Genomic DNA, 18784 nt, shown 5'->3' on the forward strand with positions numbered 1-18784 from the left:
TTAGTTGTAGTTTTTTGTGCATTATGTGAATTCTCTTTGTTTATGTAACCCTTAACCAATCACTGTTTGTACAGAATAGTGAAGATAAAAAGGCCAATCCAAGTGAATGTTTCAGCAGAAGCAGTGGCGGAACCAGACTTTTATACAAGGGGTGGCCAGAGGGTGGTCAAGGCTTTATCAGGGGGGCCATATACTAGGCCTAATAAAGGAAAATCCTGGGATACTTTAACCTGGTACCTAACATGCCTTCTTGACTGTTGAGTTAAACTCAGTAAAAAGAGCTTTGAAAGTGGCTGGAGGACATGGACCTAAGTTTCACTTTCAGTTTCTGGCGCAGCAATTAAACGGGCGCACCCTCATTCATTCAGAAAATTAAAAACTCCTGTGGGAAAAGTCTGTGTCTTGGCAAAACAAATAGACACAGACACTAGAAGCAAGACTCAGAAAGACGTTTATTTGCCTTTTCTGTTTGCAATTAAAAATGTGCTTTTTTCGACGTGACGTGCAGTGACCCGTCAATCAACTGGGGTGGAGTCAAGGCTGGCTTGACCACAGTCACCCGAGGCATCCAATCAGGTTCCAGAGTTGAGCAGCGCTACCCCGGCCACCCCTCTAGCTCCGCCCCTGGGTAGAAGCAGAAGAAGGCAGCGACGACGACCTCTATCCAGACCATTCAACATCACAGGTAGGATTTCTAAGAGGACGGGTTCACAGTTTTTCAAATCTCTCTTAAATCAAAGGTCAGATTGAACGTTGGAACAGGTTTTCCTTTTGTTTCCAGTAGCCTGTAACAACTACTGTTGTTCAAATATACATGTTGGTAACACTTGCACTTTTAAGTTGTAAACTACATCGATGACTAAAAGCCACACTAACTTCTGATGTTTGCAACAGATCTAAATTTAACACCATCAATGCAATGTAGCCTCATCTCTTTTTAATCTTGTGCTTCTTCCTGAAGGTCTTCCTCAGGGAAACTGCCCGACTGCACAGGGGTCAGCCTATTGATGGCAAGAGGAGACTACACTCAACTGTATGTTATATCAACACTATGATTGTTACAATATATGGTGTTATTTTTCTTTCAGATCATTTGTACTTGTGTGTAATTATCTAACTCATTTACTTCAGGGCTCAATGTGGTCCTCATGCTATCCCGTGCTCCATGTCCTCTGCAGACGTGTACAACCTGTCTGTTTGTACGTACGTACTGGAGAAAAATGGGGAGGGGTTTCCCTCCCCCCCCTGGGGCCCCCCCCCCCCCCCCTTTGTGGAAAAAAAAAAAAAAAAAAAAAAACCCCCTCAAAAAACAGAAGGGAAAAAAAAAAACCCCCAACAAAAAAAAAAAAAAAAAAATAAATTAAAAAAAAAAAAAAAAACATTTTTACAGCCTGGAAAAAACGTTTGTTAAATTCCCCATTCGTGACAACTGTATCTAAACTCACCCTTTTAGGCTATATTAAGTTCACGCTCACAGTATTTGCTTTGTTGCTAGTCTTCATTTCTCTTTCCCTCCTTTCCTTCAGTTTCTCCCACTTTTGGCTTTCTAGTTTAGTTGTGAAATAAAATAAATAAATAAATAAATTAGGGCTGGGGCAAAGAAACACAGGGTCCACCCACAAAAAAGCTTAACCTGGCTCCACTTTGGCTCCAATTAAATAATACTAATGCATCATCTGACAAGACACTGAACTGGCCAATCAAAGATGTACTAGTGCAGATTCCTGGTAGATATCTTTGCACTATCAACACCATATTTGGACTGTTTACCTTTCACCATGAAGAGGAAATGATTGCCTGTCTTATAATATCAGGTCTGATATTGGTAACACACTTGTAAACTACATCTATGACTAAAAGCCATACTCACTTTTGATGTTTGCAGCAGATCTAAATATGACACCATCAATGCAGTGTAGCATCATCTCTGTTTAATCTTGTGCTTCTTCCTGAAGGTCTTTCTCAGGGACATTATCCTACCACCCTGGGGTCAGCCTATTGATGGCCAGAGGAGACTACGTTCAACAGTATGTTTTTACAACACAATGATTGTTACAGAATAATGTGTTCTTTTCTTTTACGACTGCGTGGTCAGATCATTTTTCAAATGTAGAACATACAACCAAATAGAGAAACACTGCAGAGCATTTATCTTTTTGCAAATGATTTCTATATTCACAGCTTTTTTCTTTATTTCTTTGTGTTTTATTTATTTGAATCATTTTTCTAATTGCTGCTGTACTGTATGTGTTGTCACAGTGGTTACAATCCTTTCTAAGCTCTCACAAAATGTGTAATTGCAAGAATAAGACTTATTCTTTCATCCTTTTCTTTTTCAAGCGTGACACTGGAATCAACCTTTCTGGACCGTCTCCACAAACAGATAATGAATCTCAGAGTCCCAGTGCAGGGAAGGCAACTCATCAGAAGGTGTCTACCACAGTAGTGAAGACTGCTTCAGCTGAGTCCAGTGGCAGTTCATCTTTCTCTGTGGACAACATCAGAACAGCTGTATATAAGACATTGGCTGCCAGCTGTGCTGCAATTTTAATTTTAATTTAATAAAAAAACATTTAAGCAGACTAATCTGACCAATTTGATACAACAACACAAGTCAGAATAAAGCTGAAATAAATTTTCATTTAAAAGCCAGCTTTCAACTAATGGCAAACAAATCAAATCAAACGTCTGGTAGCTAATAATGGTCAGGTAAAAATAATGAAGGAGGGCTCAACATGGTACATTTTACAATTAGTTATGATAATTTACTTTTCCACAAAACTAATTCCATCAGAACAGAAAGTTACTAGCAGGATCCCAGTTTTAAGCCATTCGCGCCAACTTTCCCATAAATTATGTTAAGAGACTTTAGAGATAGATGAAGTTTAGACTGAGGCAGGGTCAAGAAGAGGGGCAGAGAAAGAGAGAAAAATGGCACTTGACGTGGTGCTAATAATCTGATAACTGAATGACTATTGAGCCGTTTTGTATTCAAATATTGATCGATTACCAAATAATAATCGCTCTGTATCATGTATGTATGTAGGATGAAAATCAGTACTCTGATTAACATTTATGTTTTACAAAAATGAGAATGGAATATTATTCAGTTAATTTATTAGTTTTCTGGGCATGTCTGAAAAAGGACAACAAGGTCACAAAGGTTTTCTTAGACACCAAAATATTACACAGTTTTAATTTCAAAAGATTGAGGCACATTTGGACTTTTTTTTACTGCCTGAAATGCATCCATTTAATGCGTTTTTGGAACATTTCTGGTCTTTTCTATGACTTGCCTGGAAACTGCATCAATTTCTTTAATGTTTTTACATTCACAAATTCAGTGATTGATTTTGAATTTTAGAAGTAGCCTATTTAGTGAATTGTTATGTGTTAAAAATCTGTCTAGCATGCATTAACAAGTGATTTTATGTATTTTTACATTGCATTTAATCAATATCTGAATGTGGTTGTAGAACACTTTATCCACATTTATATGATCTTTTAGATTTTGTTTTTACTTTTAATCATTTTTGAGCATTGTTTTTGAATGTTTATATTCACATTGAATCCACATACACATATATGTTTATGATCATTGCTTCATTACAATTTTATTGTTTTTGTTTACAACATTTTCAGTTAAAGATGCTATATTCTGTTGTTTGTTGTTATTTATTCTTTCTTTGCTGTTTGCTTTGGCTTTGGTTATTAAATACATAGTTAACACATTGTCTATGGCTATTTTTCCCAATTACAAAAGGGTTCACTTTAAAGGTTCAGACACACCTCTCTAAAACATACATGCTTTTATTTAATCTTGGTTAGATTATTGTAATTTATTGTAGTCTACTGCCATCAGCTGGTACAAAATGCACCTACTCAGTGGTTACCAGTAAGATTTATCATTGATTTTAAGGCTGAGTACTACTTTAGTTCCCAGCTGTGTTACTGAATTGCTGCTCCTATGAGCCAGAGGAGTCCGGTCTGTCCCTGAGTGCTGGACCTGGCTAAAGACTTAAGGTGATGATGCATTTGCAGTCAGGGCCCTGCAGCTCTGGAACTTCCTGACTGAAGATCTGAGACTACAGAATCAGTGACATCTTTTAAATCACTTTAAGCTTTTTTTAATGCTTTCAAACCTTTTTATTTCAAGTCCTCTCTAGGAGGCCCTTCCAGTGGAGAAAATGGGATGCAGCACCATATAGGCTTCTGTTTCACCATAAATCACCAGCCACTGTTCTCATGCATACGCTTGGAATCTGGTTTGAAAGGGAGAAAGCAAATCCCCTGACTGAAAAGACACACAGGACATGAAGCTGGACGGAAGGTGTTTCTAGATGTTTTAAGTGGAACAAACAATTTCCCCAAATTATACTGGTCTTACCTTGCATCTGTGTCTGGAAGGACCCAAGAAGTATCTCAGCAAGAGTATAACCATATATTTCCAGTGGAATTCACACAGTCATAAGGAGATGTTTAACCCAGCTACAGCAGTAGTGAGGAATCCAGAAATAATTATGAGTCGGAGTGAGATAACACTGGTCAGCCTTGGGAACTTAAATAACGGAGACATGAAATTTATCCCATAACAGGAAGCAAGAAAGAAGTGACAAATTAAAAGCTGTTTAGGATAACAAAGTATTTTGATCCACTTCCAGTTAAGATTAAATTTGCATACATAAATCACTGTTCCACTGAATATGGATAGATTTAACAACCATAGTGGCACATGGAGGGGAACATATAGAGTTTAACTTAATCTATATATAATAACTTATCCACTTACCACATCCACTTAGGTTTTCAGAGACTCTTTCCTTCTAGTGAGGCCGATACTACTGAATGAGCTCGACCCCTATTAACCACCACATTCCACTTTGTTCCACATTCCACATATGTTTGTGCACAAAGCAAACACAGCAACTTAGGATATAAGTGAAAAGTTAAAACCAATATTAAATCAATTAATGGTTTCAGTAAGTGCAACCCCGTGTGAGGAAACTCCATGTTGGATAAAGAAAGACTAAAATCCAGAATCACACAAATTATTCTTTATTCAAAACAATTAAATGTCAGAGGAAGACAAAACCTTGTAAATACCAGATCAATTGTGAACTAAAGGTGACAAGTCATGAGAAAAGTTTAGTTCATGTCTACTTTCAGCCCACAGATCATTAGAATAAAAAGTGCATATGATATTAAATGGCTTTTCTGTCAGATATGACCACAATATCATCCTATTAGCTTATTTTGATTATGTAAAATATCCATGTTGGACTAAGCAGAGGTAACTGATTCAACTAGCTTATTTATTCATAAGCAAGCTGTTTTTATTTTTATAAATAGAAAATACCTTATAGTCTATATATCTACATCTACAGTCCTCTTCAAAAAGTTCTTATTACAACATCTAAACATATATTTCATCTTGGCACCTTAATTCATTTGTTTAATATGCTGTTTTATTGTGCTTGTATCTGCCATCTGTAGAAATTTAAAAAAGTCTGAAAAATATCGGGCCTTGATCCCAAACCAACCAGGCTGTTACTCTAACAACAGAAGAGCGGAGAGACGGATGGAGGAAAGTTCACACAGATATTTGCAGTGAGTGATCATGATAACAACCAGTTAGGCTTTAGTGGTGATCTATTAATCAAACCCTAATAAACGCATCCAGGGACTTTGATCACTTCGTGTTCTTGTCTTTTTCTTTTTTACTGCCTCCAAACAAAGCTCCTGCCAGAGCAAAGATACCCAGACCCACCGCTGCAGCCACACCCATGACCATCGCTGTTTCTCCCGCCTTACGCACCTGCAGAGGAAAGTCCATCCATTGTAGTTAGAGAGCAGAGAGACAATGAAGAACTTTGTCTTTATGAGATTCAACACTGCATTAGAATTATCCACAGTTATATGACTCATATATTAAAACATTTATTTTTTTTATGTCCGCTCTTCTGATGCCAACCTCCTGTCACCACTGAGGACCAAGCATCGTACCTGGGGCGACAGAGCCTTCTCCATTGCTGCCCCCTCCCTCTGGAACTCTCTCCCCAAACAAATCCAAGACTGTACTGATCCATCCAACTTCAAATCACTGATCAAAACCCACCTTTTCAGAACTGCTTTTAATGATTTTAACTATTAATTATTGTTGACTGTTGTAGATACAGCTATAATTTCTTAGTGTCTTTTTTAGATTTTTCCTTTTCTTTTCCTTTTTAACTCATGTAAAGAGTCTTTGAGTGTGTGAAAGTGTCCATTTATATAAATATATGATGGATCCACTGACCTGCCGGGACTCGGCTTTTCCGTATCGCAGCTCGTTTGCGAAGTGCTCACAGTTCCCCCTGAAGACGCAGTACGGCAGCTCCTCGCCCACACGCAAGCTCGCCTCCCTCACTATGATGTGAACAGGACGAGGCTTGTACTCGCTGTCCAGGCTATTGTTTATTTTCCACTGGTTCATTCCGACCACGTCCCACAGCTCCTCTTTCTTCACAATGGCTTTCTCAGCTAGGACAGACATCATGCTGCTGGAGCCTGCACCCGGGACCTCAGCTAGGAATAAAAAGCAATGAGAGAGAGAGAGAGAGAGAGAAACAGGTTTATGAATTAAATATTGCAAACAAACAAACAATCTAAGTTGATATTCTGAGATAATTAACAGCCATATAAAGCTGTTATTCTATTGTGTATATATCAGTCCAGACGGATGTGTGGAAGGACTCACAGGGTGGTGCCAGGTGAACGACGAAGCCATCACCAACATACACAGCCCAGTGCTGATAGGAGCCCCGGAAGATTTCTATCAAGTCCCCAGGCTCCGGTTTCTCATCATACTTGGATTACAACACACGGAAAATATGTTTGACTTTGCAACAGACTTTGTTTGGCAGCAACACATTTGACCAGACTCTGACACAATCTAGGTTAAACAAAGATAAGACTTTTGAATTAGACTACAAAGCAGCTGTGACACTCCTTAATTGTGTAATTATTTTCAATAAAAGTTGCATAATGAAACATAATTGCTAAGATAAAACACAAAAGCAGCAAACAACCAAAAATATACAATGGTCTAATATTTAATATTCTGATTAAAGGATAATTTCCTAACCAGTGTGGGAGCCATGTCCGTGTTCGTCTGTAAACCTTCACTTCCAGCACCTGTGGGAACAAATCATTTCATAGCTCTATTACAGACAACAGTGTAATATTGACACCATTCACATGATGTGATCACTCCTTGTACCAATGATCAGGCTTATTGTCCTCACATGTTGATAATCCAGCTGATATATGACATGTGATTACAGCTCATCTACACACAGTAATGTAGTCTAATGCAACAGTGCTGCAGTGAATTCTCCCTTCATGACCTGATGTTATTTATTTTATTGTTTCTCTTTCAGTTTCTGAAGGTAGAGCAGCACAGACTGCACCTCTAAAAATACCACAACCTTGAATGAACTGAACATTACCACTTTCATGAAGCTTGGATTTATAGCAGGATTATTGTATAAGACTGTATTAGTTTGAACTAAATGTATTTAATTAAAAGTCTATGTATAACCATCATGTTTGGGTATTATTGTACAGGGTTTTAAACAGCGTATACGAACTTTCTAATGAACTACCAGCTAGCTTTAAGTTCATACATTATGTTACTAAAATTAAAGTTCACTGTCAACCTGCTAAATGGGTCAAATTACTGCCAAAAAAACCGACTCAGTAGAAGATAAATCTACTGTTTTAAAGTTCAGCAAACAATACAAGCAGACGATGCATCAAAGTAGCCGAAAACTAGCATAGTGATTAGCTTCAGCTGGTCCGTGTTTACTGTTTACATCATCCAGACGACGGTTTCTATCTAACCGGACACCAGAGGGGTATTGCACAAAACCAGGATAAGGGATTAAGCCGGGATATGTTGGTTATCCTGGCTTAATTTAGCCTCAAGTCGGTTGCATGAAAGCAGGTTAAACTTATCCCGGCCAAGTTACTATGGTGATTTATTCTCTGCAGTTAGCCTGCTCCAGACCAGGCTAACAGCCAGGCTAAGATTAATCCTAGTGATTCACCTGTACTTCCCCGTCAATCCTGTGAGGAATTAATGTGTTTTACAGCATGTCCATGGTCTTTCTAAGTATGTTGCATCATTTTAATTATTCTGCATTAAAATATTACATATATATTGTCATTTCTCATTTCATTTAAATCTGTTGGCTGTTTGTAATTGCAACAGTCTTTTTATATTGATTCAAGTGGTAGTATTATTACTCAGGACAAGTGTTATATTGCTATGCTAATGAAGACTGCTTGCCAAATTGCATAAATATGTGTTTATTGCAGTAATTGAGATTACAAAACACAGCTGATGAAGTTGCAAAGGTGTTTTCAATGAAATCTGTGACAAGGGCAATATAGTATATATATTATGGCATACCGTTTAAGAGATTAATCTTTGAATATATAAAATGAATCTTTGAATATATGGAATGAAACTTTTAATATATTGAATGAATCTTTTAATATATTCAATGAAACTTGACTGGTCAATCAAGGCACTGCTGTCATCTTGTAGAAGTGAGAATGAGTCAGTCAGGAACCTTGTGGCAGCAATACTGAGCAATGAGGACATTATTAACTCATTGGCAAGTGCTTGTACGGGCCAAAATCCTTCCCATAGTACCCGTGCCCAATACCGTTCTCCTGACGAAGAAGTTCCCTCCCTTTTAATGGTGGCAGGCCGACTACAACAGGCCTCAGGCTAAATCCTGACAGAAAAGCAAAAAGTTTTCCAGTTTAAGAAAGTATTGTAATATTTCAACTGATGCCATTTTGTAAAACCAGCTAATTCAGAAGGCTATCACTTTGATGAAAAGGATACAACTAGGTTTTCAATTTCATTCAGTATTCTCACATTTTTATCAGTATATCCAAGATTCATTTCTATATTCAAGCTTCATTTCCTAAACGGCATGCCATAATATATATATATTATTCACACCGTTCCCTCTTCTAATGGCTTGCCCTTTCTTGGAGGATGTACTGGATGAGGAAGCCCTAATCCTCAGCGAGCATTTAGTCATGAAAGAGTCTTCTGGGACAGGTCAGACCCATTGGCTGTTGGAGATGACTATCTCATTGAGAGATACAGATTCTCAGGTGATGGACTAAGATATTTATGTAGGCTGCTGGGTCCAAAAATACAGCACCAGACGGCGGAAGCCATGCTCTCACTGTATCACAGATGGTCTGTGTTACATTGAGATGTTTTGCAAGTGGGAGCTTCCTTTATTCTGTTGGGGATGCGAGAACCTCAATAAAGGGACCATTTGGCACATATCCTGGCTTGGTGGGCCCCCTGTGCCAGTTCTTGGGCTTTTTTAACTGCTACAATCATATAGACATTCAACAAGTCAGCAGATACCTAATCTATTCACCTCATTTGTTCACTGTTATCTACTTTAAAGTCACTTTCCAGCCTGCAAAATGTTCTTGTATTTAACTTTAACTTGCTGCCAGGTCCTTTTATGGCCAGACAAGTTGGTTCTTTATGAAGGATAGAAAGATAAAATAGATAAAAATAGATTAAATGACACACATTGTGGATAATTGTTTGCACTTAATCATATTTTACATTTTCTGAGTAACATGAACCTCTACTTGCCACATTTAAAGCAAAGTGTACAACAGTTGATTAGTGGACTTAAAGTAACTCCTTTAGTCCTTTAATTGTAGCCTAATGATGACAGTTCCAGTGGAGCACTGTTTATTCATTGTACAGTTTTGGACTACTTAAGCATTAAGCCGGTCCGCTATTGTCTGCCAGGCTTTCTCTCTTTCTTTAATTATGGCATTGGTATTGCCTTTTTCTTCTATCTTCCACCTCTTCTAGAACTCCATGCAGCTGTTTTTCAGCGGCCGTGAAATCGAAGCGTGACTCTTATCCATGTTCCCATCGGTGATTCTGTGAGCGATCGCGAGGTCTATTTCAGTATGCCGTGAACACGCACTTATCCCGACTATCTACACCTGGCTTAACATAGCCGCGCCTTTTCATCCTGGCTCGGCAAACGTGCAACCGATTAAGCCAGGATGCGCCGAGCAGGCTAAGTCAGCGCGCTTGCTCACTTATCCTGGATTTCTTTATCCTACTTTTGTGCAATACCCCACTGCTATCAAAACACTGTAGCGTCGAGAAAAAAGACCCTCAGCTCACATTAATGTTCAGTTTCTGTCTTTCTTACCTGTTCAATAATGCCCACAGGTCGTTTTAATGTCAGAGACAGCGCCAAAGAGCTCAACACCAAAAGCTTCACAGCGAGAGATCAGCTGATTGTTGCTACTTGGAGCCAAGGCCTTCACAATAAAAGCATCATCCCGACGTCAGAATGTAAAAATAGATAACAACAACAACAACAACAACAACAACATTAATAATAATAATAGTGTGTTGATTCAACGGTATGATCATTTCATTACTATCATTGAAATAATAATTTCATAATTAAAAGACCTCTCAGTAAAACACTACCATAAACTGCAGCCTCCAAAATGATCAAAACATTTAATCAACACATATCTAAAACAGTTTAAACAAAAATATTAGTTTTACCTATAAATATATTACAGATAGTAATATTAAAATATATTTGAAAATTAGGTAACCTTTTAATAGCCACATGTAAAAGGTTACTATGATCGGTGGCTGGTTATACACTGGATCATAAGTTTTTATTTTTAGGACGTATTTATCAAATTTACTGTATATAAAACCTGAATTTCATTATACGTTTGGGGATCGGTAAAGTTTCCTCTCATCTTTACCAACTAGAATAAATAAATACACACACCACTCCTGTCAGCACCACCAGATGTAAAAGTTAAACATCTAATCTGGGAAAAAAAGATGGGACAGAGAGGAGAAAGGGAGGCATATTTATAACAATCAAAAGATTGTTAAAGGAACTAGGGAAGGCATTGGGAACAGGAGAGAGGAAGAAGTACAGTGCACTAAATAAAACAGAGATAGTATATATATAGTGTATGTATGCAATAGTAGAGAGACATCAGACAGGGCTGTGTGAGAGATGTCAGGAAGAGGAGTCGGTGTAGTTCTGAGTTGTAGGAAGTATGTGACAGACAGAGAAGTGATGAGGGAGAACTTAAGAGAATTATATGTACAGGAATTCATATTAAAATAATTACTGAGGATGAATGAGAGAGCACAGGTTGTTTTAAGGGATACATGAGTTTTATATAGGATATGATAGATAAAGACATTAGTTTTGTTTGTGTGTGGTTCTATTATATTATTGTTGTTTTATTTTTATTTAAAGGGATTTAAATTGTAGAAGCAGAAAATGGATTAACAAAATAAAACACTGGACGCCAACCGCGGTAAAACAAGGAGCAGCAGCAGCAGGAAAAGAAGCAGACGAAGAAGAAAGCCACTAGATGTCGCCAGTGACGTCATCTGTCAGTGATGGTTTGCCTGTTAGGGGAACGAAGAAGAAATCCCGACTTCCGGCTTCAGGAGCGCCCTGTCGATGTATTTGTGTTCAGAGAAAATAAAACCAGAGCTGTCCCACGTCGCGCACGTCGAAGTCCCACGGCCCGAGAGGAGGCTTTAATGCGAGGCTCTTTTTAATGTTACACGGTCGAGCGATGTCTGTGGTGTTTGACGGGAGTCCGCTGAAGGCGATGCAGAGCTCACACACTCACACACCGCACACTGTCCTGAGGTGAGTCCCGGTGGAGAGGAAGCGGCTGGACTCTCTCAACAACTACACTCAGACTCTCAACTCACTGTAGCACATGGTTTTTATTTTGTATTGAAGTTAACTGTGGTGATATTAAAGGCTCAGTGTTACTACCGTGGTGTATAGAGGCAGCTCGCTTTTAAAGTTTACTGGATTAATAATATAGTCTGTATAGCTGCACTGAGTACTGTTCAGTTAATCGATTATTCATGTGCTTTATTAAAGGTTAAACAAAGACAATGTGCACATGGCAGGTTGTTGGAGTCCAACATGTTGTTTTAAACATGAATCTGTCCTGGTCAACACCTCTAAAACAACTGATGGTTAGGGCTGCAAGATAATTATTTATTATCGATTAATCTATGGATCATTCTCGCCATTAATCGATTAGTTGTTTGATCCATCAACTGTCAGAAAATGGTGAAAAATGTTTCCCAGAGCCCAAAGCAAATGTTTGGTATTTTTATTTTATAAAACATTTAAATGAATTATATTTTAGGGCTGCATAATAACTAAGTTTTATTTTAATTATTTATAAATATTTTCTGAAGTCGATTAATCAATTAATTTATGACACAAAGTTAATCAGGATCATTTTTTTTCATTTAGTGTGTAAGACATCGGAAAATAGTGAAAACTAAACCAAAACTAACCAAAGTGACGTCCTTAAATTGTTTGTTTTGTCCGACTTAAAACTCAACACAGACTTCTTTCTTTCTACGTATATTAGATATTTAATAGGCGACTATGCTAATAGTAAATACATATATTTTTTTGGTTTAGGATTGTAAGCCAAGCAGTTTAAGGACGTCTGTTTGGGAAGCTGTGATGTGATTTCACTGTTAGTAGTGTAAATAGATCTTTATGGGTAATCTGAAACAATCTTCCTTTCTCACACAAATATAGACACACACCTTTTCCTTTTCTGCTTCTGCTAAACTTCCCACCTCGTTCATCCTGTCCATCCTTGTCCTCTAGCGCCCAGGAACTGTCCCAGGAGATCAAGTCCTTCATCAGTGGCGTTGACACCGTTCAGGGCCGGAAGCTCAGTGTTCGGGAACACGCCCGCTGTGCTGTGCGCCTGCTTCGCTCTGTCCCTGCCTGTCGAGGGGCGGTGCTGGAGCATCTGAGAGGCGTTTACGATGAGCACGTCTCAGCCTTCCTGCACAACCTGGAGACAGAGGGTGATGGCGGCTCTGGGGTCAGCTCCAACCTGGAGGACATCATACAGGTGCAATGACACAAAGACACATTGGATCATGAAGTGATGCAAATATTAAAAGTTAATAAGATTAGAACATAACAGGCCATTTTCATTTAGTCCTTATATGGATAGTATAGTAGAGTCAATGAATTATTAATATGAAATAATGCACAACACACTCAACTCCCATTAAGACTATAAAGAGAGAGGATGCTGGATCTTAAATGTGTTAAATCATAAACGAAAAGACTAGGGCAGCACTCCCATTAAACTTTTTAATATTGCCACACAAACTTTTGGGCAAAACGTCCTTCTTCAGCATGTATTCTGGCACAGATATTAATATACAGAGGTGGAATTAATTATAGGTTATCACAGCCAGCACAACAAGTACATTCCAACAGGGGAGCACAGGCACTTGGACGTTGAATTACTTGATAAAAAAATAAGCATAAATTAATTTCCAATGCGTCTCCCTTTGGAGAAGCACTTCTGTCCCTACTGCCACCTCTCTGTGAGAGCTTCACTGTCCCAATGCCCATTTAATGTTATGTAATTCACTCAAGCTGTGGTCATGACTATTAAAGCGTCCATGGATGATTTAACATCATGATAACAAATTGAATACTTATGTTAATATAAGTTTCACATTTTAACACATAAACCGCATATTTAGCGTTACATGTGATTCTGGGCCTGACTTTAATGTCACCATGTTAATCATGAGAGTTAATTTATCAATTAGTTGATCGGCAGACAATATATCAGCAGTTTTAAAGACTATGATCACGCTTTATAATCATCATTCAAGCAAAGATGCCAAACATGACCTAGTTCCAGCTTTTCAGTTGTGAGAACTTGCTGCTTTTCTTTTGTGATGAATTTTTGGATTTTAGACAAAACAAGAATCACCTGACCCTAAATCTTTATAGACCAAACGATTAATAATGCAAGTAAAAGGCAGATTAATCAATAATGAAAATTATTGTTCGTTACAGCCCAAATATTTTGTGCCTCAAACTAAAAGCTTAAAAAACCCCTGAAGATTAAAAAGAGACATAATTGAGGTTGCTTGTCAGATCAACTGAGGTGTGTTTGTATCGCATAAAGTAAATAAATAAATCAGTTTTAAAGGACCAAACAGTAACAGATCCAGACCCTGCTCTATCTCACTAACCTAAACCTCTGTTTTCTTCAATTCATAAAAATATGACAGGAAGTTTCCTGGTAATTGGTTTTAATCATTCCTGTTTGTCTGTAGGAGGTTCATGGCGTGCTGTCAGAGTTCATCCGGCTCAACCCCCGGGCCTGGGCCCCCCTGGTCTCCACCTGGGCTGTGGACTTGTTGGGCCAGCTGAGCAGCAAACATGCTGGCCGCAGGGTGGCCCCCCACTCCTCCAGCCTCAACGAGCTGCTGCAGCTCTGGATGTCCTGTGCTGCCACCCGGTCACTCATGGAGGCCTACTCCCAGTGTTTGGCCGCCATGCTGGCCTGGTGCCCTGACGCCTGTGTGGATGCGCTCTTGGACACCTCAGTTCAACACTCCCCGCATTTTGACTGGGTAGTAGCTCACATCGGCTCCGCCTTCCCGGGTACTATCATCAGCCGAGTCTTGGCATGTGGACTCAAGGACTTCTGCTCACATGGCGCTAAGGACCAAGGGCTAATGGTGATGGGAGTGGATAAAGGAAGCAGAGTGCCCAAGATTGGCTCAGTGGTGGGAATCCTTGGACACCTTGCAGCACACCACTCAGACAGCATCAGGAAGGAGTTGCTCAGGATGTTTCAGGAAAGCCTCAGTCCGTCGAGCCCTCTATCTCCCACTACCTCCTCAACTTCTTGGGAGAGTTCCCCTCAGCTCCGTCGTGCCGCAGTACCATTTCTGCTGCAGCTGGCCGCAATGTCCCCCAATCTCTTTGGCGCAGTGTCTGCAGAGCTGGTAGAGCTGCTACGCCCCCCTGTCCTGCTCCAGCTGCAGACCTTGCTGCAGGGCCTCCCCAGGGAGGAACTGGATAACATGCTGGGGCTGGCTGTCCACCTTATTAGCCAGAGCCCATCAGGGGGCGCCCGGGTCCTTCGTTTTCTGGCAGACACAGCGACCCCGGCCTCCGTCATCATCTCCGGCCCTACACCCTCCCCTCATGAAGGAGTCAGGGAAGGTTGCGATCGCCTCCTCCAGATGCTTTTTCTGCACCTCCACAAACTAGTCTTCAACCGCTCGGATGGAGTTGAGGTCAACCCCCATCACTCTGGGTCCTCTCAGCCCCAGAGGGTGATCCCCTTCTTGGAGGAGCTGCAGTCTCACATAGGTGAGCTGTGCGCCGAGACACTGCGACTGGAGAGGAAGCGCCACCTCTGGCTGCACCAGTTGCTGTGTCTGCTGTCAGTGTATGGGGGTCCCAGTGTGGCCACGGAGGCCTTCTGCCAGCTACTCACCCAGGCCCGCAACCCAGAGGAGCTGGCTCTGGCCTGGCAGCTCCACACCACTCTGTCCTCTTGCATGGCGGGACTCATTCCTGCTGCTGTGACTCGCTGTGTGGCCCAGATTCACACACACACTCTGGGGCCCCGGCAGCTGAGGCAGCTGCTGCTTAACCTGGCTGCAGCCATCCAGAGCCAGGATGAGGAGAGAAGAGGAGCAGCGGGTGTTCAGTCCTCCATGGCCATCCAGGTCGGCTCAGCGGTCTCAGGCCACCTCCATGATTTTGGTCCACTCCTTCTCCACGGTGACCCGGCTGTATCTCACGCTGCGGTGCGCCTCCTGTCCTGTAGCCCACTCCCTCGCGCCTCCTCCCCTGCACACCTGCTCCTTCTCTCCCGTGCTGCCGTCACTCACTTCTTCATGGCGCTGCGGAGAAGAGGAGAAGCTGGGAAGGTTGGAAGAGATGGGGGACAGGCAAACGAGGCAGTGAACTGTTCGGTCCTGCTCCTGTCCCGCTTCGCAGCGTATTCTCCGCTCACTCTCAAAGCGGTACTTCAGCAGCTGGTTGAGGGAGCGCTACATAAAGGCCACGCTGACCTGTTTGGAGGGCAGATCGCAGACATGTCTGGTGCCCCCGTGACCAACCCATCTGTGTCCCCTGACCTCGGAGCCTCCTTGCTGGATATCAACTGTCGGTTCGGTACCACCGTCAACTTTTCTGGTAGCGTCTGGTCTGTGTTTCATGCCGGGGTGATTGGCAAAGGGCTAAAGGTCCGCACTGCAACCCAGCCGCCTGACCCATCTGGGGTGATCCAGGTGAGTTTTTGAAAAGTGTATTTGAGTACAATAACAGCAGTGCAATCAAACATGGATACAAAATAGGGGTGTGCTTTTTCTATATAAAGTAGGTGAACGCACATTTCAGCCGCTTTTCAGTTTGACCTTAAAACTACATTTTCATTTGACGGGGAAAAAAATCTTATTTGTTAGACGTATCTATGAAGGTAGGATCTTTGTGGGTGGGTGTATTTTGTGTTTGGTGTCATCATCTTCTTCTTCTGTCCATAGAACGTCCAGACTCTGCTGGCTGTCATAGTGCAGTGTTGCAGCTCCTCTGGCCTCAACGGTTCTATTAACGGCGCGCGACCACCATCGGACCCTGACGAGCCTGCGCCCATCAACGCCGAGGCAGCCAAGGTTGTTGCAGTCACATTGGTGGAGAACGTCTGTCCGGATGTGGCCAACGGTGAGCTGTCCTGGCCCCCAGAAGAGCACGCCCGCACCACGGTGGAGCGAGACATCCACATTCGGCGTTGCTTTGAGGCCCACCCGGTGCTCTTCGCTCTGCTTCAGGTGGTGGCAGCTGGACGCCCGGCTCTCTGCTACTGCTCAGCTGTCCTCAGAGGCCTCCTGGCCACACTGCTGGCCCACTGGGAGGCGTCCCGCGAGGCGTTGTCCACAGACTCCCCGTGGCACCTCCAGGCCTCCTACCTCCTGGTGTCCTGCATGGGAGAGGGCCAGCTCTTGCCTCCCGTGCTGGCCAACGTCCACGAAGCCTTCCCCCACCTCACTCCCTTTGAGGTGAGGCTTCTGCTCCTGGCTGTGTGGGAGTACGTGAGAGGCAATGGGCCCATGCCCCAGAAGTTTGTCTTCAGCTCAGAGAAGGGCTTGTTCTGCAGGGATTTCTCACGGGACGGTGACGTGGCAAGATACGTGGCACCAATTCACAGCGTCCTGCATAAAAACATCGATAGATTGGGACACCTGTGCTGGCGGTTCCAGCTCTAAAGGGTCGTAGGAGCAGGTGACAGGGAATAAATAGAGACTATTAAGTAGACGGTAATAAGTACTGTGTTACATTGCTCCAAGAGAGGACTGCAAAGTTGTTATCACTGTACTTCAGTTTCATACAAGTATAACTGTGTGTGTGTGTGTGTGTGTGTGTGTGTGTGTGTGTGTGTGTGTGTGTGTGTGCACACCTTTTGTACCATATTTCTAGACTTGATACATTTCTAACTAGTTGTTTCTGTGAGAAAGACAGGGGGAGAGACATGGCACACATGTATATTATGTTAATACAGAGTTCGCTTCACACAAAATTCTGCCTTAATGTGTCATTTCGGTTATAAAATACAACTTAACTCTGCTAAACCATTTATAGATTGTTTTTGTATAATTTGTTCATGTTCTGAAATTGTGGCTACAGACAGACCTTGTACCTCGAGTTACACATGCAAACTGTTATTTTCAACCACTTCACAAAATAAATCTTCATTTGGTCCTAGAATGTGTCTTGAATTGAGGATCCACATTTGTGCTTAAATGTATTCCCACGGGACTTTCTTGGGGATTAAAATGCTCAAACTATTCTTACCACATTCTTTGCGTTTGGTAAATCCTCTAAGCCAGTGGTTTCTAACCTCTCTTGTTTGTTAACCCTTTATACAAAGTCACAGGGAAGTGGATGATCTTTAGAGGCCTCACAAGGTAAAAATATACTAACAAAATAACAGAATTTTCTGAATATCAAACATAACATCTTGGATAATATTGTTTTTCTTACACAATCATCTTGACCCCTTAAGACACATCTAACCCCACATTGTATTCTACTGAACAGAATAATGGAAACACCTGTTTCCTGCCCTTGTTTGAGAGAGTTTAATCTTTTCTTTTCTTGTGACTTCCTTAAAATAACATTATGGATGTCGAGCCCCATATATCGTAGCTTACGTCCTTTTAGTGATTTTGTTATTTCTTCTCAGATTGAAGGAATGAGAGGCCCTAAGGAGACAGCATTTCACAAGATGACAAAGGAGAGTATGTGTTTTTATAACTTAAACACTACACATAAGAGAGCAGAGAGGAGAGGAGGATGCTGTCCAGGCTTCAGTCCATCTTGGACAATGTCTCACACCCTCTCTACGACACACTGGCACAGCAGAGGAGCACCTTCAGACTCCTCTCACCCAGATGCACCACAGAGCGCCACAGGAAATCATTCCTGCCTGTGGTCATCAAACTCTATAACGCCTCCCTCGGAGAGTCAGACACCTCACCTAAGTGTGTATTCTGTTCCTTGTGCTAATGCTGCAATAGGGCCAAAGTGTAGGGACTCCCATCACACCAAGTACAGTATTTACCCTGAAATAAATGTGAGAGAGAGAGAGAGAGAGGGGTGTAGGTGAGTGAGTGAGTGCATGTCTGTGTTTTAATTCGATCCAGATTTAAGGGGTCCACCCCCTGTTTTTTTCATCCTCATGTTTTTAAAGAATCATTTAAACAACAGTAGCCACTTAAGATGTTGATTCATTTGTCTTATTTCATGAAACTCTCTGTAATCTGACCTCAAACAAGGACAATCATTTTTTGCACTTTTTGCAC

The 18784-nt window shown here is 41.3% G+C and overlaps 2 protein-coding genes and 1 long non-coding RNA gene across 4 annotated transcripts; 2 read left to right on the plus strand and 1 right to left on the minus strand.

The window, feature by feature from the left end:
- The first annotated feature begins 330 nt into the window (after positions 1–330).
- On the plus strand, positions 331–3570 carry LOC127374215 (uncharacterized). Of its 2 annotated transcripts, none has more exons than XR_007887007.1 (4): positions 331–685; positions 962–1033; positions 1956–2027; positions 2341–3570. It is a non-coding gene; the product is annotated as an uncharacterized LOC127374215 (long non-coding RNA). The 2 variants fall into 2 exon arrangements; XR_007887008.1 differs by lacking the exon at positions 331–685 and adding an exon at positions 691–740.
- Positions 3571–5034: 1464 nt separating this feature from the next.
- LOC127374213 (phospholipase A and acyltransferase 3-like) lies at positions 5035–10379 on the minus strand. The gene is made up of 5 exons (XM_051419288.1): positions 10260–10379; positions 7124–7173; positions 6737–6845; positions 6296–6564; positions 5035–5815 (listed from the first exon to the last, which is right to left on the minus strand). Exons 2-5 carry the CDS (start codon positions 7136–7138, stop codon positions 5690–5692), a joined length of 519 nt encoding a protein of 172 aa, XP_051275248.1. The 5' UTR covers positions 7139–7173; positions 10260–10379; the 3' UTR covers positions 5035–5689.
- A 1134-nt stretch (positions 10380–11513) lies between these two features.
- Positions 11514–17687, plus strand: ints5 (integrator complex subunit 5). Its single transcript, XM_051420596.1, has 4 exons — positions 11514–11756; positions 12753–13005; positions 14240–16216; positions 16469–17687. The coding sequence occupies exons 1-4, from the start codon at positions 11662–11664 to the stop codon at positions 17186–17188; spliced, it is 3045 nt and encodes a 1014-aa protein (XP_051276556.1). The 5' UTR covers positions 11514–11661; the 3' UTR covers positions 17189–17687.
- Positions 17688–18784: the final 1097 nt, after the last annotated feature.

The sequence above is a fragment of the Dicentrarchus labrax genome, unplaced genomic scaffold (assembly GCF_905237075.1).
Source record: "Dicentrarchus labrax unplaced genomic scaffold, dlabrax2021, whole genome shotgun sequence".
Lineage (NCBI taxonomy): Eukaryota > Metazoa > Chordata > Actinopteri > Moronidae > Dicentrarchus > Dicentrarchus labrax.